Source organism: Manis javanica, chromosome 2 (genome assembly GCF_040802235.1).
Source record: "Manis javanica isolate MJ-LG chromosome 2, MJ_LKY, whole genome shotgun sequence".
Classification (NCBI taxonomy): Eukaryota; Metazoa; Chordata; class Mammalia; order Pholidota; family Manidae; genus Manis; species Manis javanica.
This window is the reverse complement of record NC_133157.1, coordinates 84,458,418-84,486,209: the sequence shown is the minus strand read 5'-3', so window position 1 is coordinate 84,486,209 and position 27,792 is coordinate 84,458,418. Positions and strand designations below refer to the sequence as shown.

General features: G+C 43.0%; 1 protein-coding gene across 12 annotated transcripts in view; it reads right to left on the bottom strand.

The window, feature by feature from the left end:
* AOPEP (aminopeptidase O (putative)) overlaps nucleotides 1–27,792 on the bottom strand; it is a 340,655-nt gene that overhangs the window by 96,748 nt on the left and 216,115 nt on the right. For 9 of the 12 annotated variants that reach the window (XR_005053840.2, XR_012127789.1, XM_036991155.2 and 6 more), the window contains 2 exons: nucleotides 16,324–16,367; nucleotides 4,124–4,184 (listed from right to left, as the gene is read on the bottom strand). Coding sequence is in view for 8 of the 12 variants with exons in the window: in XM_036991155.2 (XP_036847050.1) it covers nucleotides 4,124–4,184; nucleotides 16,324–16,367 (105 nt within the window). In the remaining 4 variants the exon portion in view is untranslated. The other 3 variants (XR_012127791.1, XR_012127790.1, XM_036991161.2) reach the window with 2 other exon arrangements.

Genomic DNA, 27,792 nt, shown 5'->3' with positions numbered 1-27,792 from the left:
ACATCACAGCAGGTAAGAAGACAAGGATAGGCCAAACACAACCCTTGTTTCCCAGGTCAGGGAGGGGATGTATGAGACATCATAGCAAACAGTAACAATAAAAAGCCAGTCACAGTACTTAACTAAATGCAGAGAAAGAAAGCATTTCAAGGAGAGAAAAGGCCAGGTGCAAAGGAAGGCTAGTGGTAAAGCCCACAGACACTTGGAGACTCGTAATTGTGGCTGGCTACATACCTAGGAGTAGTGATAGCAGCTAAAGTTTAAAAAGGTGCTTGGGGCAGTTCTGCTGAGAGCCCCAAAGAGCAGGCCAAAGGGTTAACTGCAAATACATTGTTAATGGGGAAAAGTTCCTGGTGAGGATGGATCTGAGCTGTACTTTGGGAAGATTCACTGAGTACTGATGTGGTGATGTATGAAAAGTGGACAGCTTGGCAGCTTAAAGACCAGTTAGCTACTGTACTTGTCTAAGCAAAATATAATGAAAAAATGGGGGTGGCACCAGGAAAGAAATTTAGAAATTTAATAAATAGGTACATAGGGATATCAGGACTTGGCAATGTAGGCAGGAAACCAAAGAAAGAGAAGAGTCAGAGAGTTCTGTAGCAACTAAAATAAGGAAGAATAGAAGAAAGACTGGATGGGAAAAGTTATTTCTAATGTACTTTCTTATGAACAATTCAAAAGAAGATTGGAATATATGTACATATGGGCCGTTGGGGACAGGGTGGGGGAAAGCTTTGGGCAGGCACGAAAAGAAATCAAAATCTATTTACAGAACTGTCAAATAAGCAGAATGGGCAATTTTCTTAAAAATAATATATACTGATGGACAATGATGCAATGGGGAATGTGGGGGGAACTTGGTGATGGAGGAAGTCTAGTAAACATAATTAATGTTCCTCATGTAATTATAGATTAATGATACCAAAAAAATAAATAATAATAATAATAATAATATATACTATTCCAACAGTGGGGGACAGGGTGGGGAAGGGGGAGGTATGAGTAAATTAATTATGGTGCCATTTGTTAGGAAGCTATGCAGCTGTTAAAAATTACTGCTCTTGAATTCTATCAAGGGATATGGGAAACTGCTTAAGACATAATTGTAAATGAGATCTTCAAGTCTGGATAATAAGATTCCATTTTACTTAAAAAGGATATGCACCTACATGCCATGTGGTACAGAAGAGGGCTGGAAGGACACTACCAAGCTGTATCAGGCATGGATAATCTCTAGGGAGTAAGACTGGAGGGGGCAATGGCTTTTATGTTTTCTCTTTTGCTATTGCTTGAACTTGCTACAGAGAACAAATTATTTTTGTTTTTTCAAAAGGGAGACAAAGAAAAGGGTAAACTATTTGTTCATACATCCAGAAAATGAAAGGGTTTATTCCAAAAAATTATCTCTGGGTCATTTTGATTTTCTTATAACAAACTTTTTATGTTCCAAAATAAATGTGTAATAACCAGCAAAAAGTCATAAAAGGAAATAATCTATAATATTGATGGTAGCGTCAATTCAGAATCTGTTTGCAAAGCCAAAGGTAATAGGGTTGGGAGTTCCTGAAAGAGGTTTGGATTCAATTTCTTTGACTTGTCTGGGGCTCATGCTTACTTTTTTTGCTGCTGAAGCTATTTCCTCATTTTTAAAAAATGATTTCCATTCAGTGTGGCCAAAAAGGAAAATCAAGGCCAACCACAAGGCAGGCCTTCCTGAGAGGGGACAAAAAGCCTCTGTAGCCTGAGGAAAGAAAACTTTGCCAGCAGAACGTGACTCTTTTGTCATGGCTGACTTCAATTGCTGGTGGATCGAAATTTTTCGAGAACAAAGAGCTTCGGAGCGACTCGAGGGCTCTGGTCGTCATCGCAGGCCAAGCACACTGGTAACTTTATATTATGATGGGGACAAAGAACAAGGTGTCCCATTCACCGCCAGGCTTCTGCAGCCAGAGGGGTCAGGGCTGCAGAGCTTGAATGAAGTGGAAATGAGAAGGAACTCTCCTGGAGTGTGAAAAGGGCTGTGAGCAGGTAAATCAGCATCAACCATATAAATAATGGCAGGAAATGAGTAAAGAGATGAAAAGATGCCATCTGATCACTCATCAGTGGAAAGGTGTGCACTAAATCAGTGTCTTACTAAATCACTGTTGTTCTTGCTGAACAGTTGAGCACCCAAGGAAACACCAGTCGGGTCTTAAAGTCGGTTTATAGCAGGGCTGGACTCACTGCACCTGGCTGAGCTAACAACAGAATTTATGGGTTTATAGCAGAGATCTTGTCTACACTGTAAGCTGTCACTAATGCAGCTAGACCTTTGGAAACAATGTGCCGCTTGGTGGCAAATCTCTCCCTGCCACATGCCCCTGCCCCATTAGTGAAAAGCAAAAAGCCTTCCATTGGGCAAAGCCTGCTCCTCTCAGGGGAAACTGCACAACCCCCTGGGAGTGAGCAGGTCAGCCCCGTGCTACAACCCAAGTGGGGTGTGCCTGCTTCTGGGCACTTGATTAAGGATACTTTCTTTTCTCTTCCCTCGGGGCTAACTGCCGACTGAATACAGCTGCCTTGTTGTTTGAAGCCAGAGAATTCAGGACTCTGCTCTCTGAGCTCCCAACTCTTCCCAGCTTCCAGGCCGCGCGAAGAATGTCTGGGAGCCTTGCAACAGTGGCCTGGGAACACAGGCGGACAGCCCCAGGGAACTCCCCACCACCATCTAAAGCAAAAAGGGCAAGGCTTGGCTGCTCAGGAGGAGACAAACCTTACCTTTGTTTCCTGAGATTCCTGTACTCAGCACACGGCCTAGTTCAGAAGCCACTGGTCTTGGACATCACAGGACCTCATTACAATACATATACAACGTAAAGGCACTGCCTCCCAGCACTGGGTGTGGCTGTACCCACCCCTGGTTTTTTGGCTTTTTTAGGACCTGGACTTTATTCTTTTATGCTCCCAGAAGGATTGGGCCAAACAAATAACTTTCAACAGGTGACATGCATTCCTGAACTGCAGGCAATGCCTCCTTTAGGGATGAGCTCGTGGTGACTGGCAGCCAACATTTTCCCGTGTGGCAGAGCAGGACAAAGATGTGGGTAGACGGATAAAGAAGTACTGAGAGCTGCCCCTCCTGTTCCTCAATTCCCCGGTTCACAGACATTCACTGACATCCAGACACTCCCAAGGGGAAGCTCAGGTAACCTGCCATGAAACCAGAAACAAGCAGGCTAATGGGGCCACTTGCTTCGGCCCAGGGCACAGTTCCTCACAGCCAAGGGGGCCTGCCCCCAGACACCAGAGCCCACTCTTACGGGTCTGCAGCTGCCCTGGGGGCTGGCCCAGGTTGAGAAAGTTCCAGGCCTGCAGGGTCCTTGCCCAGCCCCACCCAGGCACCACCCTCAGACTCCCGAGGGCCCAGGCTCTAGCTCCGGTAGGCACTCAGGGCCTCCTTCAGGCTCTGGAAAGTCAAGGGCAGGAGAGTGGGGGTGCAGGCTCAGGCTGGGTGGCTCCCACAGAGGAGCTGCAATGGGTGAAAACCACCTCTCCCACAGAACTGCCTGTGGCTGAAAGGGAGGGGTAGTAAAACCTTCAGGAGGGGCAGAACCCTCCCAACAACAGAGAAATGAATCTAAATGGCTCATTCAAATGAGAAGACAGCTAGAGACAGGGATACAGACCCAGAGGACATGGTGCCTGGAAGCTGCACCTGAGAAACGATGGAGAAATTAGGGCTATGATGGGTCAGAGGACAGGCAGGTCAGCTCACCTGTCTGCTGCATCCAAAGAGCAGAGATAGAGGCCAGCTGCTCAGCCCACTGGCGGCACTGGACTGTTGCCTGGTGACACCACCCAAAATATACACCATGCTTTGCAAGAGCTGATCTAACACCTAGTTTGGGGTCCAGCACTCGGAAGGCCAGCAGCAAGGCTGAGAAGGATGGGAGACCGTTACCTCCTAACTTGGGGATAAACTCAGTAAGATGGTGCCTTTTATATATATTTACATGGCTTTATATAAACATACATATACTTTCATATACATGCACAAAAATCACTGTCACGCCTGGTGCACTAAGCAGCAAGTTCACTGTTCTCCACAGAACCCCTGACGCGGTAACCTCGGGCGCACCTGTGGTATCCCGGAACTCTCAAGCCAGTCTCGGAGGATGTTTTCAACAGACAACTCCAGCCTTTAAAGATAAAACAACAAAATGTAAAAGATTAAAGAGTTACAGGGTACTTTTAACACAGACTGTTTCTCTCTCTTTGGTCACATGACAGACGGATCTTCCAGAGAAGTAACTATGCTCTGGAGGAAGAGCAACACCATCCCAGGTCAAGTTGGCAGGGAGCCGGGCCACACTCCTTCCAGCTGCTCTTCAGCTGCAGGCATGTGCACGACGGAATCCAAAAAGGAGAGGTATGCCGCAACAGGGCTGTCAGTGCCCTGAGAAGGCCTTTGAATGGTGGGAATGCCATTTCAGGAAGGATGGTTCGTTCACGTTCATAGGACCCGTCCGGCATGACTGCTTCCCAGAAAGTGGTGGAGCAAAGAGAGACATGAACAGTACAGCACTTAGTGCATCAAGATGAGATTCGAACTTTACAGTGACAATGGGCTAATGCCCTTATCATAACACAGAGAGGCCCAACTGCACAGAGCACGTGTGGTTCCCACTGCCTCAGCTTTCAAGCAGGCCCATTATTCTGCTTTATTTGAAATTTTGCAATTGCTTACTAGGTCTGATGCAAAGTTAGATGAAATCTTTTTGGTTTCACACCCTGCTGATTTGAATACTCCTTAAATTTACGATTATCCAATATGTTAAGTTCAACAGACCTTAGGTTGTGTCTTCCTGTCTTCCTTGGCTAATGGCATTTAAAGCAAACCCCTTTAACCTTCTAGATAATGCCCGCTCACGCCTTGTGTCTCTGCTCAGAGGCCTTCCTCAAGCTCTCTCCAAGCTGTGTGTAGTATCCACCATGCTGTGCTCCCCGTCCTCTGTGCCAAGGCATTCATCAGTCTGTCAGTGCTGTTTATTTGGTCACTTGACTTTGAACTGTCTCTTCATGGATCCAAACCGTCTGAGATCAGGGCCCAAGTCTGCTGCTCTGAGGATAGTTCCTGGTATAAAAGAGGATCCCCATAGGCACTTTTTATTTGAATCAATGAAAATACACTTCACTGATAAATCAACAAAAAGTATTCCTTTATAATTTGAAAATCACCTTTCCCAGTAAGATTCTCCCAAGTTGATAAGCTCTGTACTTTTTGAATTTTATATAATATATACTGTTATATGTGCGTGTGTATAATATTCCTTTCCTCCCTCCCTCCTGGGGTTGTAACGAAGTGGAAATGCCAGGCTGTCCACATTGTTAAGGTGCTGAAGTGGGTGGGCCTGGAGAAGAAGGGCTGACCCACGTTCCCCTTCTTTTCCTTTCCAGTGAGAAGCAGGTCACAGGTTGCCAGGGCAAAAGCAAAGGGTGCAAAGGAGGCAACTGCTGCTATTTCAAAACAGAACAAACATACAGAGGGCATGAGGGACTGAGTGGGGAACGTAGGTTGGAGGCATTTTCAAGATGATGCCCACCTGTGGAACGTCCAGGCAGGGGCCAGAAGTGAATGTGGGGAAGATGACCACCTTCCGATGCTGCCTGCACTGGGGTCCTCCAGGTGCCCAGACTCAGCAGGATCACTGGCTGTGCCTCGGATCACAGGCCAGGTGCCACCCCACTACTTTTGGTGGCCGTCTAACTAATCTCGGTGCCAATGGTCAAGCGCTCAGTGAACCAAGAACATGTTAGCACACGGGTGCTCCCAAGTGCACGCGTGTGAGACTGTGTGCAGGCTGAGGGCCACTGGAGAAAGCAGGCCGCTCTCCCAGAACCCTGGGTGGGGATGCCTGCTCCTCTTGAGCTTGAACTGTCCAGCTGGCTGCAGGGAGAGGCCCTGAAAATGCCCTTCACTCATCTGCCCCGGGAGGAAAGTGGGACTGACGGGGCCACTTACAGAGACGTGTCCCAGGAGACTTGAAACTGTTTTATTTTCTACTGCATGTGAGAGGCTGGATGGTAAAATGGATGTTGTCATTTCTGTTGAGGACAGGATGCTCTGTGAAGGCCTGTGCTTGCTCGGAAAGAATGGGATGTCCCGCCCTGGCTGCACCGGGTGGGCGTTCACTTGTGGGCTTGTGTTCCCACCCTGGGTCCTTGGGCTCTGTGGCTGTGGAGGCTTGGCTGGCACTCAAACTGTCCACCCTGATGGACAGGCCTGGCTTTTTCTTCCCTGTCCTTCCTTCCGCTGCTGTCTAAGTGGCTGGTTCATGCGCCTCATTTCCGACCAGAGAGGCACTCTGCATCCGGGCTGGGGGGCCAAAGCCCCCATCACCACCCCCTCAGCGGCCTCAGGAAAGCCAGAGCCTGGCTCTGAACCGAGCTTTATTGAACTGGGCATTCTAGGAAAACAGGCCTTCTTATGCCTGCCACAACTTAAGAGGAAGATGGAGAACTCAGAAAGGATTAGAAAAGAGCAGAAGTGACGATCAAAGGCATAGGTGCACTGGACCCACCAGAGGTCAAGGGAAGGGGATTAAATATCCTGAAGAAGAAAGTCTAGGGACTGACTTCACAGCCATTTTCGAGTGATTTTACCAAACATGGTGAACAGCTGTTGTGCATCCCCATGGAGGAGTAAGAGGATGTGGACATAAATTTTCTTTGGAGAATTTTACCTTACAGACACTGCTTGAGCGACGGCATGGGGAAGGGCTGGGAAGTTGGGCCCTGTAATGTTATTTAGTGAGGTCAGAGTCCTCACCAGTACAGATGGAGGAACAGGCAGCACCTCTCCATGTAGCCAACACCCCAGGTACCTACAGGGCGCAAGGCTCTGGGGAAGGCTGAGAAGACCCCCAGGGCGAGGAGATCTGGCCAGGACATACAGCAGCCCTCAAGTCAGAATGCTGCCAGGGCTTGTGGAGAGCCGAGAGCCGAGGGACTGTGTGTAGCAGGGCCAGGTGCCCACAGGGAGAGCTGGGAGGGGATGCGGCAGTGCATCAGGGGTCTCCTCCAAGGAGTCAGAGCTTGACCTGTGCTCTGGACGAAGGTTGTGCTGGCCCAAACAATGAGGCAGGGCCAGCAGAAATGGAAAGAAAGCTCATGCAGGGCAGAGACAGCAGAGGCAGGAAAGCCCAGAGCCATGGACAGCTGGGCTAGCACACAGACTGTGAGGAGAAAGATGTGGTGTCCTTCCCTGAGTCTGGTAACAACAAGGCGGCTCTGAAGCATGGCTACAGAAAGGCACCGCCGGGATGGACTAAAGGAAGAATGCCTGAGGAAGAGGCTGGAGCAGGGCCATCCCAGTGGAGGCTGTGAGTGTATTCAAGCATGAGGCTATGGGAAGAGTGTCGAGGTAGGGGATGCTGGGGACGGACAGGGAGGGCGGTGCTGGGGGGGTCCCTTCAGAGGGGTGAGAGGTGAAGTGCAGACAGTGGGCCCCACTGCTCTCTGCAGGCTGGCTTTCCAGAGAATGTTCATGTCTATGTACAATCTGTGCTAAAGTTTATGACCTGGACAACCAGTCAGGTTACTTCATTGCAAAGTATTAAGACAAATTTTGCATGTAGTATTTACACACACTATGGCATAGTGGCATGAAACACAAAACAGTCTCCTCTACCCACTGTGGAGTGGTAAGGAGTGAAAGGTAGCTAGTGTTTTTTGAACACCCACTAGGTACCACACACTACAGACAGAAATCTCATTTAAACCTTATAATATTTGTGCAAGATCAATGTCATCATCCCCATCTTAGAGATGAGCAAATAAAAGTTCTGAGAGACTAAGGGATACATTCAAGGCCACAGAGATGGTACCTGAAAAGCTAGGATTCAAAAAGTTGCCTGGCTGCAGGGCCCACACCTTCCTTTCAGAGCTGAACTTGGGTGTCAGGACACTTTGGTTCCTGATTTGTGGCGCACACGGTGGGAGGGCCTCCACTTGCTCTAAAACACTGATTCCCCTGGCTCACATCTTCCCTGCTGACGGTTGCCCTGTTTGTCTGCCCTTCAGCCACAGTTCTGAAGGGATGGGAGACCCTTGGGAGGGGTGGCAGGGTGAGGGCAGGAGAGTTCATCATTCAGCTGCAAAAGGAGCAAAAGACACTCACCAGGAATGGAAAGAACCTGTGTTTCCAGATCATTTTCCTTTGGAAAGGTTCAAAGCACCTTATAACCATTGTCACTTCATTTCCCGTAAGATCCTTGTGACTTGGGTGTCAATTGTTGTGAGGCTTTTTAGCACATGGAGAAACTGCAGCATAAGAGGCCGGGCCAAAGTCAGCCCAGACAGGGCTAAAGAAAGCACCCAGGTCTCGAGATCCCCAGCATCAGCATGAGGCTGTTGGGGGGCTGCCCACATAGAATAAGATGTTAAGCTATGAGAGGAGGATGACAGTATTAAATCCAGCTACTAAGAAAAATTTTAAGGTACTGTAAGCAGACCTACCTCCCCAGGAAATTATGAGAGAACATGTGAAAATGATTAATTTTCAGGGAAGAAATGGACTGTATGTTTCAGGGGAAAAAATAACATACATAGTTTTGCTGTTTCAATCATAATTACTCAGATGACAGTACAGGTGAATTTTTAGGTCTGAACTTGGATATACAGCAGTGGGAAAGTAAACACAGGCTCTTTCAAATCAGGACACTCAGAGTCTAAGCCGATGGTGAATGCTTCCCCTCTGAGATCATGTGGCTTAAATAATCACAACAGACAAGCAGAAGCATTTCCACTTTGCTGGGACCCAGGACTTACAGGAAATTACTCTTCTGCATGTCTGATCACTATGGAAATTGATTTTATACAGAGATCTGACAATACACAGAACTACAACTGCATGTACTCCAGATGTGTACCAGCGAGCGGGACTCCCACCTCACTGCTAAGTTCCAGGGTATCTGGGGCAACAGGCTGCACCCTCTGGCTGGAGAGTCCCCTTGTTGTACTCCTGCATTCTGCAAGGCAATGCGGAGTTTGAGGGTCCATCTCCAGTTCATCTAAGATATGTGGTCACAGTAGAGGACAGATATGTTGGACAGCCTGGAATAATGCTGGCTAGAAAAATTAACTGTGTTTCAAGCTGAGAAAGTTTAAAGCCAAATGTTCATCTCTTTGTGATGTTACAATACATAGAAACAGACGCAGGCTTGTGAGAAAATGGTACTGCATGTGCTATATTGCTTGTTCAGTTGATTTCCGAGGGCAGAATGACAGGATGGGGAGTTGATTATCAGCCCTATCTGCTACTTCTGTGCATCAAGAGAAACATCTTTATCCCCCTTGGCTCCTGCTTCAGCCTCTTGAGATCACATTCTACCAGTGCCTCTGTAGGAAAGCAATGGCCCCAGCAACCTTCACATGAACTGAATGACAGATGGAACGAACTCTGGAAGCACAGGTACCAGATGGATGCGAGCACTGGGAACTTCAGTGTTCAGGGTCTGACGTGGAAAATGCGCTTTTTCTGGAATGCAGCTCACATTCTGTACAGATTTGTTTTGATGTTTTTAAGCTTCCTCTCTACATATGGATACAGTGTGCATCTCAAAGCTCTGCATATGGTTACTTATTTCTTGGTGAAACAAGTCATTTGTGCTTGGGTAGATAATGAAGACCCTGAGGAAGCCCTTATCCAGCAAGTGCCCCCTAGCTCCGTGGAGGATGCAGTGGCTGAAACAAATACAGGAACATGCGCACGAGCATAACAATCGATGAGCAGAAGGAGAACTGCTGTTGATTCATATCAGGAGGGCAGGCGCTCTGTTTGCAGGCAGGCTGGAGTCCAGGATTGGCCTGAATTTCCTTCCAAGCACTTGTGGCTTTTTCTTCCCTTGCTCATAAAACATCAGCACTTACAGAAATCACATTGACGATGTCTACCACACAACTCCTCGTCTCCCCTTCTCTGCTTTCAAAGACGCTCCCTTCCACAGCCTCCGCTGTGTACTGATTCCTGAGACAGAACAGCTGCCCTTGCACTTGCAGCATGTAACTGAGTGGAGAGAAGAGCAGTCAGGTCATGCTGGACTCCCCTGCTCAGCTTCTCAACCAACCAACCACGTGGTAATGGCAGCATGTCTGGGGTATCCCTCTGTGGCGGCTCCACCCCCCACCAGGCTTCCAGCTCTAGGTCTCAGGGAACCTCTGTATTGATCCCTAAGGGGCCTCCTGCCTTCCAGCGCTCCCCACCTGCACCTGTCCTCCAGGGGCCCCCCAGCATGGCTCTCCAGTCTGAGGGTGGCACTCCCTACTGAACGCCCTCAGTGCTTCCTCTCTGCCTGAAGGCTCGGGGCTAGACTGACAAGCCCTTTCCCTGTGCACCCAGGACCTTGAAGCCCCCACAGCACTTCTTACCCTGTGTCATAATGAAATGGCCCGTGTATGTCTTCAGCAGCTGACTGGGATCTCCCTGAGGGCTGGAATTTATTCCTTTCTGTTCACTAGCGTCCAGGCTAAACCCCAACATGCGGGGTGCTCAACAGAGAACGTTACATCAATCACAGAAGGGAGCAAGGCAAAGGCAGACTGGCCCGGAGGTGCTGGGCCTGAACACCAGCCGCCAGCCCAAGCTGAGGAACTCTGCCATGTTCAGAACAGCTCACGCGCCTGACAGATGTGCCTGGGAATCAGTTTGCAATAGGGCCAAAGATTAGAGCCTCCGGGGGTAGGAACGTGGCTTCTGGAGACCTCGATAAAATTGGTACAATATGTGGCATAGGTAAAAGGATAAACAGTCTGTTTTAATAGCTGAATTAGATTCTGAGATTAGTTAGCAGGAAAGAAGAGGTTTGAGTTTCAGAACTATTTGGTATATGTGGTGAAACAGATTCATTATAGGAAGAAAATCTTAGCATTTAAGGGGAATTTTTTTAAATTAATCAATTTACTTATTTTGTTGTCATTCATCTACAATTACATGAAGAATATTATGTTTACTAGGGTCCCCCCTTCAACCAAATCCCCCCAACAAACCCCATTATAGTACTGTCCATCCACGTAGTAAGATGCTGTAGAATCACTACTTGTCTTCTCTGTGTTGCACAACCCTCCCCATGCCCCCCCGACATTATACATGCTAACTGTAATGTCCTTAAGGGAAATTTTTAAAAAGCTGCTTAAAACCACTGACCAAGGCATGACCCTAAGTGGGAGAGGCACTCTGTCCGAGGGTGAGGGAGGGTAGTCAGCAGTTGCCATTAGCAGAGATGCTGCCCCTAACTCCACACTCACAACAAGTCTCTCTGTGGGCCCACCGTGCATCGTCTTGGTAAATATTCACAATGATGAAATCCACGTCCCCCAGAGCCAGAGACTCAGGGCCATCCAGATGAACTCCATGACTTTACTGCAAAGAGGGTGGAAAGGAAAAAGACAGCCCCAACTAAAAGTACACTTTCTGTTTCCATGAGAATTGCTGTATTTGTGCCCTAAAAGTTTTTCTGAAAGACGGCATAGTTCCAACTCAGAAACAAACTTTGGAAACAGGTGGTGATATTCCATTTCTACTCATTTTCTTTTTTTTTCTGTATAAGCTCCTAAGAAAACTGTTCGATTGTATCAGAGGATCTAAAAAGTTACTCCAGGGCAGGTACAAAAGAAAAGGAAAAAATATCTGGTAGGTAAACTGCTGTTCTTGACTTTAGGAATAGTGGCCACATATGACGTGGTTTTTCTATGAAGAAAACACATATGTCTACTTAAAAAGAAGGACGGTAAATCTGAAATATTTCAGACCTTCCAAAAGAAGCTGCACTTCCTGAGAACAGCCTCCTGAAAAGTTAAAATCTCGGCCGATTTCTAAAGCCCCATGCAACAACCTCCATGGATAAGACTTCCTTCAGCATCAGCAGGCACAAACACGAAGAGGCAGCAATAGAAGAAGTCATGGAATAACATGGGTATGTTAATTCTGCACAGTGCCCTGCCTGCCGTATGGGCACAGGCTCCCCTCTGATTTAAAAAAACAAACAAACAACACTTCTAACTGTTAAAGCAAAACTGAAGGTGGAAGGTGGGGATTTTAAACAAAAAAGGCCAGGCAAAAATCTGCGGAGAAAAAAATCTCATTCTCCTTTAAGTTTTCCAAACAACAGAATTGGAGGGAATACTCCCAAACTCATTCTATGAAGCCAACATCACCCTAATACCAAAACCAGTCAAAGTCCCCACCAAACAAGAAAACTACAGACCAATATCCCTGATGAACGTAGATACAAAAATATTCAACAAAATATTAGCAAACCGAATTCAAAAATACATCAAGAGGATCATACACCATGACCAAGTGGGATTCATCCCAGGGATGCAAGGATGGTACAACATTCGAAAATCCACCAACATCATCCACCACATCAACAAAAAGAAGGACAAAAATCACATGATCATCTCCATAGATGCTGAAAAAGCATTTGACAAAATTCAACATCCATTCATGATAAAAACTCTCAACAAAATGGGCATAGAGGGCAAGTACCTCAACATAATAAAGGCCATATATGATAAACCCACAGCTAACATCGTACTGAACAGTGAGAGGCTGAAAGCTTTTCCTCTGAGATCGGGAACAAGACAGGGATGCCCATTCTCCCCACTGTTATTCAACGTAGTACTGGAGGTTCTAGCCACAGCAATCAGACAAAACAAAGAAATACAAGGAATCCAGATTGGTAAAGAAGAAGTCAAACTGTCACTATTTGGAGATGACATGATATTGTACATAAAAAACCCTAAAGACTCCACTCCAAAACTACTAGAACTAATATCGAACAAAGTTGCAGGATACAAAATTAACACACAGATATCTATGGCTTTCCTATACACCAACAATGAACTAATAGAAAGAGAAATCAGGAAAACAATTCCATTCACAATAGCATCAAAAAGAATAAAATACCTAGGAATAAACCTAACCAAGGAAGTGAAAGACCTATACCCTGAAAACTACAAGACACTCTTAAGAGAAATTAAAGAGGACACTAACAAATGGAAACTCATCCCATGCCCTTGGCTAGGAAGAATTAATATTGCCAAAATGGCCATCCTGCCTAAAGCAATCTACAAATTCAATACAATCCCTATCAAAATACCAAGAGCATTCTTTAACGAACTGGACCAAATAGTTCTAAAATTCATATGTAACTACCAAAGACCCCGAATAGCCAAAGCAATCCTGAGAAGGAAGAATAAAGTGGGGGGGATCTTGCTCCCCAACTTCAAGCTCTACTACAAAGCCACAGTAATAAAGACAATTTGGTATTGACACAAGAACAGAGCCACAGACCAGTGGAACAGAATAGAGACTCCAAACATTCACCCAAACATATATGGCCAATTAATATATGATAAAGGAGCCATGGACATACAATGGGGAAATGACAGTCTCTTCAACAGATGGTGCTGGCAAAACTGGACAGCTACATGTAAGAGAATGAAACTGGATCACTGTCTAACCCCATACACAAAAGTAAATTCAAAATGGATCAGAGACCTGAATGTAAGTCATGAAACCATAAAACTCTTAGAAAAAAACACAGGCAAAAATCTCTTGGACATAAACATGAGTGACTTCTTCATGAACATATCTCCCCGGGCAAGGGAAACAAAAGCAAAAATGAACAAGTGGGACTACATCAAGCTAAAAAGCTTCTGTACAGCAAAGGACACCATCAATAGAAAAAAACAGTATCCTACAGTATGGGAAAATATATTCATAAATGACAGATCTGATAAAGGGCTGACATCCAAAATATATAAAGAGCTCACACACCTCAACAAACAAAAAGCAAATAATCCAATTAAAAAATGGGCAGAGGAGCTGAATAGACAGTTCTCTAAAGAAGAAATTCAGATGGCCAACAGACACATGAAAAGATGCTCCACATCACTTGTCATCAGAGAAATGCAAATTAAAACCACAATGAGATATCACCTCACACCAGTAAGGATCGTCATCATCGAAAAGATAATCAACAACAAATGTTGGTGAGGTTGTGGAGAAAGGGGAACCCTCCTACACTGCTGGTGGGAATGTAAATTAGTTCAACCATTGTGGAAAGCAGTATGGAGGTTCCTCAAAATGCTCAAAATAGACTTAGCATTTGACCCAGGAATTCCACTTCTAGGAATTTACCCTAAGAATGCAGCACTCCAGTCTGAAAAAGACAGATGCACCCCTATGTTTATCACTGCACTATTTACAATAGCCAAGATATGAAAGTAACCTAAATGTCCATCAGTAGATGAATGGATAAAGAAGATGTGGTACATATACACAATGGAATATTATTCAGCCATAAGAAAAAAATAGATCCTACCATTTGCAACAACATGGATGAAGCTAGAGGGTATTATCCTCAGTGAAATAAGCCAGGCAGAGAAAGACAAGTACCAAATGTTTTCACTCATATGTGGATATAAGAACAAAGGAAATCTGAAGGAACAAATCAGCAGCAGAATCACAGAACCCAAGAATGGACTAACAGTTACCAAAGGGAAAGGAACTGGGGAGGATGGGTGGGAAAGGAGGGACAAGGGCGGGGAAAAAGAAAGGGGGCATTACGATTAGCATGTATAGTGTGTGGGGGCCATGGGGAGGGCTGTGCAACACAGAGAAGACAAGTAGTGATTTTACAGCATCTTACTACACAGATGGACAGTGACTGTGAAGGGGTATGTGGGGTGGACTTCGTGAAGGGGGGAACCTAGTAAACATAATGTTCTTCATGTAATTGTAGATTAATGATACCAAAAAAAAAAAAATCTCCATGTCTTTATGGTCCCTGGCCCCTCCCCTGAATTTGCCTGTCACCTCCCAGTAGCAAAGCCCTGACATCTTACCCAGAAGACCCCTATGAGACAGGTCATCAGCGTGGAGGTGTTGGCCTTGCAGGGACCCAAGACTGTGTCTATGTGAAAGAATTCATTTCCACATTTGGAAATGTGTTATGAGCATAAGAACATAGCTAGAACTGTGGATCAGAAAGGAAAGTAATGTTGGCTTTTCTTCAAAGAAATGTTTAATTTCTCAAGATGCCCTTTCTAATGTTTGAATCTCAATTTTGCTACTAGAAATTCTATTTGAGGGTATTCCCTTTTAGTGCCAAAATTAAGAGAGGAAATTACAAGGAAGGGGTTGGAATGAATCTAGTCTAAACTTTGATGTAGGTCTTAAACCTCCTATATGAATCCCTCTAGGTAGTCAGCCAGACTAAAACTGGTCACTTCCAGAAAAGAGAAGCCCTTTCCTTTCCAGGGCACCAAAGTCACACTGCAATAAGCATGGGTAAGAGCCAGACTTGTTCCTATCCACGCCATCTCCCTTCCTAAGGAAGGGGTCTTAGAAAGTTACTATCCTCTGGGAGCCTCAGTTTCCTCCTGCGGAACACAGTGGATATGAGCAGAGGCTCCAGAGCCAGGCTGCCAGGGCACTGGCCCCAGCGTGGCCGCACATAGCTGCGAGACACCTGGCTGCTCACTCAGCCCCTCAGACCTCAGTCTTATTGGTACAGAGGGGACAGAGACATAATGCACCCAGTAGCCTTCTCTGGAGTATTCACCAAGTGCCTGCACACAGGAACCTTCCAGTAAGTGTTGGTTTACAACGGTCACCCTGATGGTGATGAGTCAGTGCTGAGGACAACACGGTTTGCCACGCGCCGACCTAGTACACAGCACTTGACACGTGTGAGAGGATCATTGTTTTAACTAAGCCAGTCATTAACTCAGAACCTCATTTTCACATTCGGTATCTCCTTTAACCCTCCCTAAAACTCTGCCCGACAGAGTGGGAAACTGAAATTTGGAGGGATGAATCTCATACAGGACAACGGACCGAGCTGGGGTTAGAACCTAGAAGAACCTGACTCCAAATCCCAGACTCTTGTCACTACATTAGTTTTTTGCCTTCGATTAAGCGGCATTGCCTTGTATTGGGTCTACATTGGGTGTACATGTATAGGGTAGCCACATCCACTAGAGCCACCCTAACTTTTAGAACTTCCCTCCACTCTTCCCACAGCAGCTGAAGCCACAGAGCGTCTGTAATTTGCCTCCTATACTACTCTCGGGGCTCCTGACATCTGCCGTGTGTCCTGGCTCCCAATATCCAAGTGGTCCGTGTCTAGGTCTGGCTGGTCATCCCAGGACCCCTGCTGGCTGGGCTAGGTCCCTGCCTCTAGTGTGAGAGGAAGACTGTGACACAGCAAACAACAGCAAAGTTGTTTTTAACATTATAACTGGGCTCTCAATTCCTAAATTGGTCCTCACCTTCTTTCTTCTGGGATGTTCTCCAACAGCATTTGAAGGAAATCCTGGAATAAGAAAAAAGCAAACCATTAAAGATGTCCATCAGTAAATAACTCTGACCGGAATCATGCTGAAGACCGAGAGCTCCCAGCTGCTGAGAGCTCACCTGCTAGGAAAGGGAGACCTGGGCTGATTAATTAGACTGTATACTCAATTTATTAATTCACCAGGACTTCAGGCCAATCAGTTAAAGAGACTTGTTTTGTAAAAACCACAAACAAATTAAAAAATGTAAGGTCTGTTATTTTGACCTGACCCCACAGTTTATTTCATTTTGCATAGAGCTAAGGCTGGCTGTGGCACAAGGCACCAGCCCCTCTACTTAACCTGTTATCCTCTTCAGAACTTCCCTAGAGGTCCTGCTATATTCTGAACAGTTTCAACTCCCAGAGGCTAGTAACTAACTTGCAACTTTCTTGCATTGCTCTATGCAAAGATAAACACAAAATCAACACGATTAATATCCCAGTGGAGGAACAAATATATCCCAATCCCCAAACGATTCATTAGCACCTGCCTCCATCTGCAGCCTCTTCTACTGCCACTGCGCGAGTCCTCAACTGCTTGACATTTTGGATGTTTCAGTAATAGATTTTTTTTAACCTAAAGGAGTAATTTACACACACACACCTATATTTTCCTTTGCTACGGAAAAATTCAAACACACTTAAAAGCAGCCAAGAGTATAATTAACCTTCACGTACCCATCCATCCACAGCCAATCTGCCATCCACTTACCTACCTCTTGTATTACTTAGAACTGAATCCCAAACATGACCTAATCTTACCAATCAACGTTTCAGTAAATATCTCTAGAAGATAAGGACTCTTTTAAAACATAACCACAATACCATAAGGCCAAAAAAATTTACATATGAAAATGTTCAATATCACATTTATATTTAATTTACACCTTGAGTATGGTGACCAATCTTTTCTGCCCATCTAATTCTGGAATCCTGACTTCATCTCAGCTAGGTTTGTCAGATAAAATATAGGACACCCAGTAAATGTGGAGGCAAATTTACACTAAAGAAAATTCGTTGTTTATCTGAAATTTGAATTGAACTGGGAGTTGGTATTTTTATTTGATGGGTAAGCCTACTAATAACCCTCCATTTATCTGAAGGTTTGATCAGATACATTTGAGATAAATACAGAACATGAAACGAAGAGCAATATTTATCTTTCTAGGGACTTGATGACATGAAGCAATAAATAAGATCTACATTCAAAGTTTTTCTTTTAATAAGTTGAAAATAATTTTTTAAAACAGGTCCTTCAAAGAAGCGGCCCATGTGTGAGCCCAGATGACCAAATATGACACTTCTGAATGACCGCCCCTTCACATGGGAACAGGCACCCGCCCCAAGCTGCATCTGTGGGTCCGGGGTCAGTGCAGGGGTCTCCTGACATCCATCTGACTCTCCACGGGAGATGGAAGCAGCAGAGACTTTCGTGTTACAAACAGATGGAATTACAGAGGAAAGGAAATCTGCTAACCATTTGCATGACAAGGTGTTCCTCCTCTGTTACTGCACTAAACCTCAGGCAAAGCCAGCCACCCCCTCCGTATGTTAGGCCCATTTCTCCAGAGGCAGTCTCCTATTTAAGAGCATGAATGAAAGACTGAATTCTCAGGACCTTGTTCTCCTTCTAAGCATTACTTGTCTATTGCAGCTTCACTTAAAATGGTTTATACAAAGAATAACAAAACTAGTATTAAAACCATGGATGATGCAGTCAAAATGGGATGGGACAACCCCAAAGAGAAACATGCCTTGCATCTGAAGTCCTCCCTAGCACCTGCAATGGGTATGTGGGAAAAAACAACAGCAAGAAAGCAAACGAGGAATACTTAGAATACAAAGCATTGTTTTTGCTTGAAGTTCTTTAAGTCATTCTTTTTATTATTCTAATTATTTTTGTAAGAAAAGTTGTATTAAAAATTAATTTATCACAATCCGATATATTACTAGGTTACTTTGCAAATAGCTCCTTGGCTTCCTGACAGTATTCATGCTTCTTAAAAATCTGAGTATTGTAACTGTAACTACTTACTACTTTCACTTATCTTCTTAAAGTCCATATCAACATATCCCGTATTTGTCCAGCAATTTATGCTCAATTATGTATGTGTGTTGGGGGGAAAATTACATTAACTCAATGGCAAGGGGGAGAAATTTAATTGCATGAGAAGCAGGAAATTCAGAGTTAACCTTAATTCTGCCCTTTTGCACTTTCCAATTACAATCAGATCTTTCTTTACAGCACTGCAAAGGCCAATGTTCCACAGTTTTGTGTGAAGGCAGGAAATGTGCAGGAGGTCCCTAAGAAACCCTGCTTCATTTGTTAAGAAAGACAGCTGTCCTATCCCTAGCAGGTGGCCATCTGCCTCTTCTTGCCTTGGAGCTGAGACCTGTAGCCACATGGCAGGGTGCCAGAGGCTGCCAGCCAATGCTGGGGACAGCAGGTCTCAGGGATCACACTGGGTCATAGCAACTTAACACCTTCAGCACCTCTGAGACACAGTTCCCACAGGCAATGTGAATGCAGTGTCCACCCACCTCAGGGAGACACTTGTCAAACCCAGGCAGTCAGCACACTATCTCTCAGGGCGATCCACCCAACTGACCCTTCCCACTCCTTTCCTAGACTCCATCTGTAACCACAAAACTCTAGCTTTCCTGGTTCTTTTTGTAAATTGGCAGATGCCCCTAGAGTGCCCTCATGGGAGATGCTCTTCCTGACTCTCCACAACAGAAAGACAGAAAGACATAAAAAGAAAGGCCTTTCTTATTACTCTCGCTTCATTCAACACCTCTGGAAGTTTTGTAAAAGCAACTTCAAATCTTAATTGAACACGGAGGGATTTTCTTCAAGGCCGATTATAGGATCATTGACAAAGTTACTCAGCAACAAATGTTAGAGGTCTCAGTTTGTCACCTCTACAGTGTGTCTGAGAAAAGATTAAAACCAAAGGCAACAAATGAACAAAAAACAAACCCTGCTGTTTTGATAGTGGATTGGGATGAGATTTTGCCTGGATCCTTGGAAATTGCTACAAGCCTATATCCCAATCAAAAACTATATTCCTTGAGAATTTTTTTTTTCATTTCCTACTCTTCTAATAATCTATCTGCTAACGAGGTCAGTTCCAGACAGTTTTTTTGATTAACACCTAACAACACTAAATTAAGCATTACAATCAATACACTGACTTTGGGCACAAGGCTAATTTGTTGATTATATTTTAGTCCTTGTGGAAATATTCAATAAGTGGAGGTGCATGTAGATTCTACTGGATAAACTGACATTGGCTTGATAATCACAGAGAGTTAACAATTTCTATCAGATGTTTTATGAATAACTACCATGGTATGGGTGAGTGGGGGGTAAGAGAGAGAAAACAATAAAAAATGTTGAAAGAAGGACAGGGTTGGCAGGATAAGAACTGGGATGGAATGAAATGGCCAGGAAGAAGGCATTGATAAGCTCAAAAGAAAAGTATCACTGGGGCTGGAAAGATGATACCAAAATGCTGGACAAGTGGGCTATTCAGAAGGGAAAGGACTAAAAAGTAAATTGGAAAAAGGAGAATTTGAGGGACTTCTGAGTAGAGAAACTGGATCATAACCTTCCTCACCAATAACTAGCAATATAACCCAAAACACAACTCTTTAAAAAAAAGAAAAACCTTCACTAACAGCATCCAAATAAGGGAGGAAATATAGAATCATGGCATAAACTTCAAAAAGAGGCAACTATGGAAAGAAACATAAGATTCCAACACGGCCTCAAAGCCTCCGCCTGCGCCACCTGCAAACCCATGCTTAGCAGGAGTAGGACTGGTGAATTGTCAAAACCCAGCAAATTCTCTCAAATACCCACACATTTGGAAAAAAACAGGAATATCTTTATCTTTCTTCTTCTTCTTTTTTTTGTCTGAGGAGGAGCAGAAATGTTTGCAGAAGGATGAGCAAAACCTGAAAATAAACTGAGAATAACACTCTGATGAGCTGTACAGGTTCTAGAACTGTAAGCTGATGTGGAAGAACAACATTAATTGTGAGAGTACCTGCAATGGGAAAAAGCAGCACCAAATAAGGTGAAGAGAATTTTGGCTGGAAACATTTAACAAAATTTCAAGAGTCAGCAGAGCCAAATTCTTGCAACAAGGCTGTATACAGCTCTAGAGGGGCTCTTCCCCTCCACCCCCTCCATGCATAATATCCAAACTTCAAACTGTAGTTCATAGGGGAAGAAAAACGTGTCTAAGGTGAGTTGGGAAAGAAATCAAAGATAATATTCCAATACACATGAGAATAAATAAAATTAGGTCAGGACAGTGCTACTCATGCTGAAAATGAGCAAGAAGAAAAGTACATCAACTATGAAAACCAATACAAAAAAGAAAATCAAGAGAGAGACAAAATAAGAAGCAAAATATAAAAGACAAAGATTCCAGTCTTGAAGAAAACATAATCCAAGGAACAGAAGAAACTTCTCCATGAATGCTTTATACTGTGAAATAAATTAACAAAAGATCATAAGAATATAAACTCAGTAAAATGAAAGCTCAAAGACAAGATGATAAAACAGCAATATGAGATGAAAGGAGAGACTTCAAAGCAAAGGAAATAAATGAAGGACCAAAATAATACCAGTACAGGAGCATTAATAAAATGGGAGCAGCAAGGAAAAGAACAGGCATTTAAGAGAAAAACATTATTGTAATATTATAATAAAAACAATAGTAATAAAAATAATGTTGCTTGAGATAAACATATGATGTGAAGAACAAAAAGACAAAAGCAATTAGAAAATAACTCATATGGACAGATAAAGATGATATAACATAAGGATAATTGGTAACTTTGAAATTTAGTATGCTGCATGGGGGAAAAAATCAATGTGTTCAAAGATATATAATTTCACTGAAAGAAGGAAGAACAGAAGCTAAGACTAAAAATGTGCACTGTTTCCCAGGAAAATACAGATGCTGTCATGGATACTAAGCAATTTTCTGATTAAATTACTAAATGTCAAACATAAAGAATTGTTCTGTCATCTTGGTGGTATAAAAAGGAAAAAGTAGGCAGACTTCAAAGTTTCAACAGCAGTTCTCTAATGCCAGAGGCAGATGAGCAATATCCACAAAGTTCTGAGGAACTGGAAATGAGACCTAAGAACACTTTTCCCAACAGTTTGTAATTCAGATATAAAAGGTCACAGGCAAACATTATCAAGCTTGTAAAAACTCAAGAAATCACAGAGTCACTGAGTCTACAACTTGAACATCAATTTGATAAAGAAATTTAGCTCACAAAGAGCTGAATCAAAATAAAGCACTCATGAATATAGAAGCCTGGTAAGCCACTGGTGGTGGATACTTAAATCCTTTAAATCCAGGGCTAAGACAATGCAACTGTGAAAATTATGGCTATAGCACATACTGTAAGTAACACAAACTTTAACTATGTAAAAATATAAGTTAAGAAAAATTCAGAATTGGGAAAAGTAATACAAGTACAAAATTGCTGATTTTCTTATCTTTTACAGAAGTGCATAAATTGAGGCTTTCTAAAAATGAAATACATAGCTGAAAATAAAAAAATAATAATATCAAACTCTTAAAGTTTTTTTGTAATCATGTTTCTTCACCATAGAAGAATCTTTTAGGAAACTATCTTTATTACACTTTTCTAAAGTTCAGGAAAGTCCTTTATATTTACCTTAGTTTATTTTAATTTGTTAAATTCAAGTAAAATACAATCTAAAACACATACTTAAAAAGCACATATAATCCTGTTTTTATAAAATTATTTCTAAATGTATCTTTGCATCTATACACATGCATATACCGTACATAGACACACACACATAACATATATACTATATACCCATATACATACAAATACATATATGCATATCATATATAATATATAGAAAGAGAGAGAGAAATAGAGAAATGCAATTTCTGGAATAACATTCACCAAATATTAATTATACGTATTTATGGGTGGGAGGATTTTGATTGATATGTTACATTCTTCATTGTACATTTCTGTATTGCTTGGATTTTTCTTATAATGAGTATGTGATAGCTGAAAAAGCAATTAATTTCCAAACTTAGTGTGGTATTGGCATAAGGAAAGAAACAGAGATTAATTGAATAGAATTGAGAGTCTAGAAGTAAACTCATATTCCTGGTCAACTGAGCTTTAACAAGGGCACCAAGACAATGCAGCAGAGGGGAAAGGTATCCTTTTCAACAAATGGTCATGAGGCAACTGGACATCCACATGCAGGAGAATGAAGCTGAACCCCTATCTCACACCATGTACAAAAATGAACTCAAAATGGATGAGACCAAAAGCTATAAAAGACTTAGAGTAGAAACGCTGAGTAAATCTTCATGACCATCAGTTAGGCATCGGTTTCAAACATGTAACACTTGCAGTGCAAGCAACTATAAGAGAAAAAAGATAAACTGGACTTTATTAAAATTAAAAGCTTTGGGCTATAGAAGACAATATCAAAAAACTGACAAGAGGGGTGGAGCCAAGATGGCGGCATGAGTAGAGCAGAGGAACTCTCCTCCCAAAACCACATAGAATTATGAAAATATAACAAAGACAACTTCCTAAAACAGAGACCAGAGGACACAGGACAACATCTAACATCTAGACCACATCCACACCTGCGAGAACCCAGCGCCTCGCGAAGGGGGTAAAATACAAGCCCCAGCCTGGCGGGACCCGAGCGCCCCTCCCCCCGGCTCCCGGCGGGTGGAAAGAAACCGGAGCGTTTTTTTTCTTTTTTTTTGGCGAGTGCATTTTGGAAGCCTTAAAGGGACAGGGACCCCAATAACAGGGAAACAGGGCAGTAAGGCCGATGAGCGGGTGCCTGAGACCGGCGCCTGAGGACAAAGAATATCGCACGTTTTTCCCTTTTTTTTTGGCGAGTGCTTTTAGGAAGCCTTAAAGGGACAGGGACCCCAATACTAGGGAAACAGGGCAGCAAGACCAGTGAGCGGGTGCCTGAGACTGGCGCCTGAGGACAAAGAAAATCACGTGCTTTGCCCTTTTTTTTCACCTCTTTCGTTGTTGCTGTTGTTTTGGTTTGGAGAGTGCTTTTTGGAAGTCTTAAAGGGGCAGGACAGGACACTTAACAAAGAGGCAGAGAATCAGGGGATCTCTGGGCACTCTAACCCCCAGGGCAACAGGGAGCACAGAGGCCCATTACAGAGATAAATAGCCTCCCGGCCGCTCCCCATCCAATGGGGCTCCACCCTTTTGGAGGAGCAGCCCAAACCAGGCCACGGCCAGAGCAACAGCAGATATAAACTCCAAGCAACCGGGCAGGTAGCAGAAGCCCTGTCGGCGTACAGCTGCCAAGCATAAGCCACTAGAGGTCGCTATTCTCCCAGGAGAGGAAGGCCACAAACCAACAAGAAGGAAAGCCCTTCCAGCTGTCACTCATACCAGATCTGCAAACTATCTCTATCACCATGAAAAGGCAAAACTACAGGCAGGCAAAGATCACAGAGACAACACCTGAGAAGGAGACAGACCTAACCAGTCCTCCTGAAAAAGAATTCAAAATAAAAATCATGAACATGCTGACAGAGATGCAGAGAAAAATGCAAGAGCAATGGGATGAGATGCAGAGAAAAATGCAAGAGCAATGGGATGAAGTCCAGAGGGAGATCACAGATGTCATGAAGGAGATCAAAGAAGTGAAACACTCCCTGGAAGGATTTATAAGCAGAATGGATAAGATGCAAGAGGCCATTGAAGGAATAGAAACCAGAGAACAGGAACGTATACAAGCTGACATAGAGAGTCCAGGAAAGAAACAATACTAAGAGAACTATGTGACCAAGCCAAAAGGAATAATTCTCATATTATAGGGGTACCAGAAGAAGAAGAAAGAGGAAAAGGGATAGAAAGTCTCTTTGAAGAAATAATTGCTGAAGACTTCCCCAAACTGGGGGAGGAAATAATCGAACAGACCACGGAAATACACAGAACCCCCAACAGACAGGATCCAAGGAGGACAACATCAAGACACATAGTAATTAAAATGGCAAGGGTCAAGGAAAAGGAAAGAGTTTTAAAGGAAGCTAGAGAGAAAAAGGTCACCTATAAAGGAAAACCCATCAGGCTAACATCAAACTTCTCGACAGAAACCCTACAGGCCAGAAGAGAATAGCATGATATATTTAATGCAATGAAACAGAAGGGCCTTGAACCAAGGATACTGTATCCAGCACGACTATCATTTAAATATGATGGTGGGATTAAAAAATTCCCAGACATGCAAAAGCTGAGGGAATTTGCTTCCCACAAACCACCTCTACAGGGCATCTTACAGGGACTGCTCTAGATGGGAGCACTCCTAAAAAGAGCACAGAACAAAACATACAACATATGAAGAATGGAGGAGGAGGAATAAGAAGGGAGAGAAGAAAAGAATCTCCAGACAGGGTATATAACAGCTTAATAAGCGAGCTAAGTTAGGCAGTAAGATACTGAAGAAGCTAACCTTGAACCTTTGGTAACCACGAATCTAAAGCCTGCAATGGCAATAAGTACATATCTCTCAATAGTCACTCTAAATGTAAATGGACTTAATGCACAAATCAAAAGACACAGAGTAATAGAATGGATAAAAAAGCAAGACCCATCTATATGCTGCTTACAGGAAACTCACCTCAAACCCAAAGACAAGGACAGACTAAAAGTCAAAGGATGGAAAAACATATTTCAGACAAACAACAGTGAGAAGAAAGCAGGGGTTGCAGTACTAATATCAGACAAAATAGACTTCAAAACAAAGAAAGTAACAAGAGATAAAGAAGGACACTACATAATGATAAAGGGCTCAGTCCAACAAGAGGATATAACCATTCTAAATATATATGCACCCAACACAGGAGCACCAGCATTTGTGAAACAAATACTAACAGAACTCAAGAGGGAAATAGACTGCAATGCATTCATCTTAGGAGACTTCAACACACCACTCACCCCAAAGGATAGATCCACTGGGCAGAAAATAAGTAAGGACACACAGGCATTGAACAACACACTGGAACAGATGGACCTAACAGACATCTATAGAACTCTACATCCAAAAGCAACAGGATATACATTCTTCTCAAGTGCACATGGAACATTCTCCAGAATAGACCACATACTAGCTCACAAAAAGAGCCTCAGTAAATTCCAAAATATTGAAATTCTACCAACCAATTTTTCAGACCACAAAGGTATAAAAGTAGAAATAAATTCTACAAAGAAAACAAAAAGGCTCACAAACACATGGAGGCTTAACAACATGCTCCTAAATAATCAATGGATCAATGAACAAATCAAAATAGAGATCAAGGAATATATAGAAACAAATGACAACAACAACACAAAGCCCCAACTTCTGTGGGATGCAGCGAAAGCAGTCTTAAGAGGAAAGTATATAGCGATCCAGGCACACTTGAAGAAGGAAGAACAATCCCAAATGAATAGTCTAACATCACAACTATCGAAACTGGAAAAAGAAGAACAAAATGAGGCCTAAAGTCAGCAGAAGGAGGGACATAATAAAGATCAGAGAAGAAATAAACAAAATTGAGAAGAATAAAACAATAGGAAAAATCAATGAAACCAAGAGCTGGTTCTTTGAGAAAATAAACAAAATAGATAAGCCTCTAGCCCAACTTATTAAGAGAAAAAGAGAATCAACACAAATCAACAGAATCAGAAATGAGAATGGAAAAATCACGACAGACTCCACAGAAATACAAAGAATTATTAAAGACTACTATGAAAACCTATATGCCAACAAGCTGGAAAACCTAGAAGAAATGGACAACTTCCTAGAAAAATACAACCTCCCAAGACTGACCAAGGAAGAAACACAAAAGTTAAACAAACCAATTACGAGCAAAGAAATTGAAACGGTAATCAAAAAACTACCCAAGAACAAAACCCTGGGGCCGGACGGATTTACCTCGGAATTTTATCAGACACACAGAGAAGACATAATACCCATTCTCCTTAAAGTGTTCCAAAAAATAGAAGAGGAGGGAATACTTCCAAACTCATTCTATGAAGCCAACATCACCCTAATACCAAAACCAGGCAAACACCCCACCAAAAAAGAAAATTACAGACCAATATCCCTGATGAATGTAGATGCAAAAATACTCAATAAAATATTAGCAAACAGAATTCAACAGTATATCAAAAGGATCATACACCATGACCAAGTGGGATTCATCCCAGGGATGCAAGGATGGTACAACATTCGAAAATCCATCAACATCATCCACCACATCAACAAAAAGAAAGACAAAAACCACATGATCATCTCCATAGATGCTGAAAAAGCATTTGACAAAATTCAACATCCATTCATGATAAAAACTCTCAGCAAAATGGGAATGGAGGGCAAGTACCTCAACATAATAAAGGCCATATATGATAAACCCACAGCCAGCATTATACTGAACAGCGAGAGGCTGAAAGCATTTCCTCTGAGATCGGGAACCAGACAGGGATGCCCACTCTCCCCACTGTTATTTAACATAGTACTGGAGGTCCTAGCCACGGCAATCAGACAAAAAAAAGAAATACAAGGAATCCAGATTGGTAAAGAAGAAGTTAAACTGTCACTATTTGCAGATGATATGATACTGTACATAAAAAACCCTAAAGACTCCACTCCAAAACTACTAGAACTGATATCGGAATACAGCAAAGTTGCAGGATACAAAATTAACACACAGAAATCTGTAGCTTTCCTATACACTAACAATGAACCAACAGAAAGAGAAATCAGGAAAACAATTCCATTCACCATTGCATCAAAAAGAATAAAATACCTAGGAATAAACCTAACCAAAGAAATGAAAGACTTATACTCTGAAAACTACAAGTCACTCTTAAGAGAAATTAAAGGGGACACTAACAAATGGAAACTCATCCCCTGCTCATGGCAAGGAAGAATTAATATCGTCAAAATGGCCATCCTGCCTAAAGCAATATACAGATTTGATGTAATCCCTATCAAATTACCTGCAACATTCTTCAATGAATTGGAACAAATAATTCAAAAATTCATATGGAAACACCAAAGACCCCAAATAGCCAAAGCAATCCTGAAAAAGAAGAATAAAGTAGGGGGGATCTCACTCCCCAACTTCAAGCTCTACTACAAAGCCATAGTAATCAAGACAATTTGGTACTGGCACAAGAACAGAGCCACAGACCAGTGGAACAGATTAGAGACTCCAGAAATTAACCCAAACATATATGGTCAATTAATATTTGATAAAGGAGACATGGACATACAATGGCAAAATGACAGTCTCTTCAACAGATGGTGCTGGCAAAACTGGACAGCTACATGTAGGAGAATGAAACT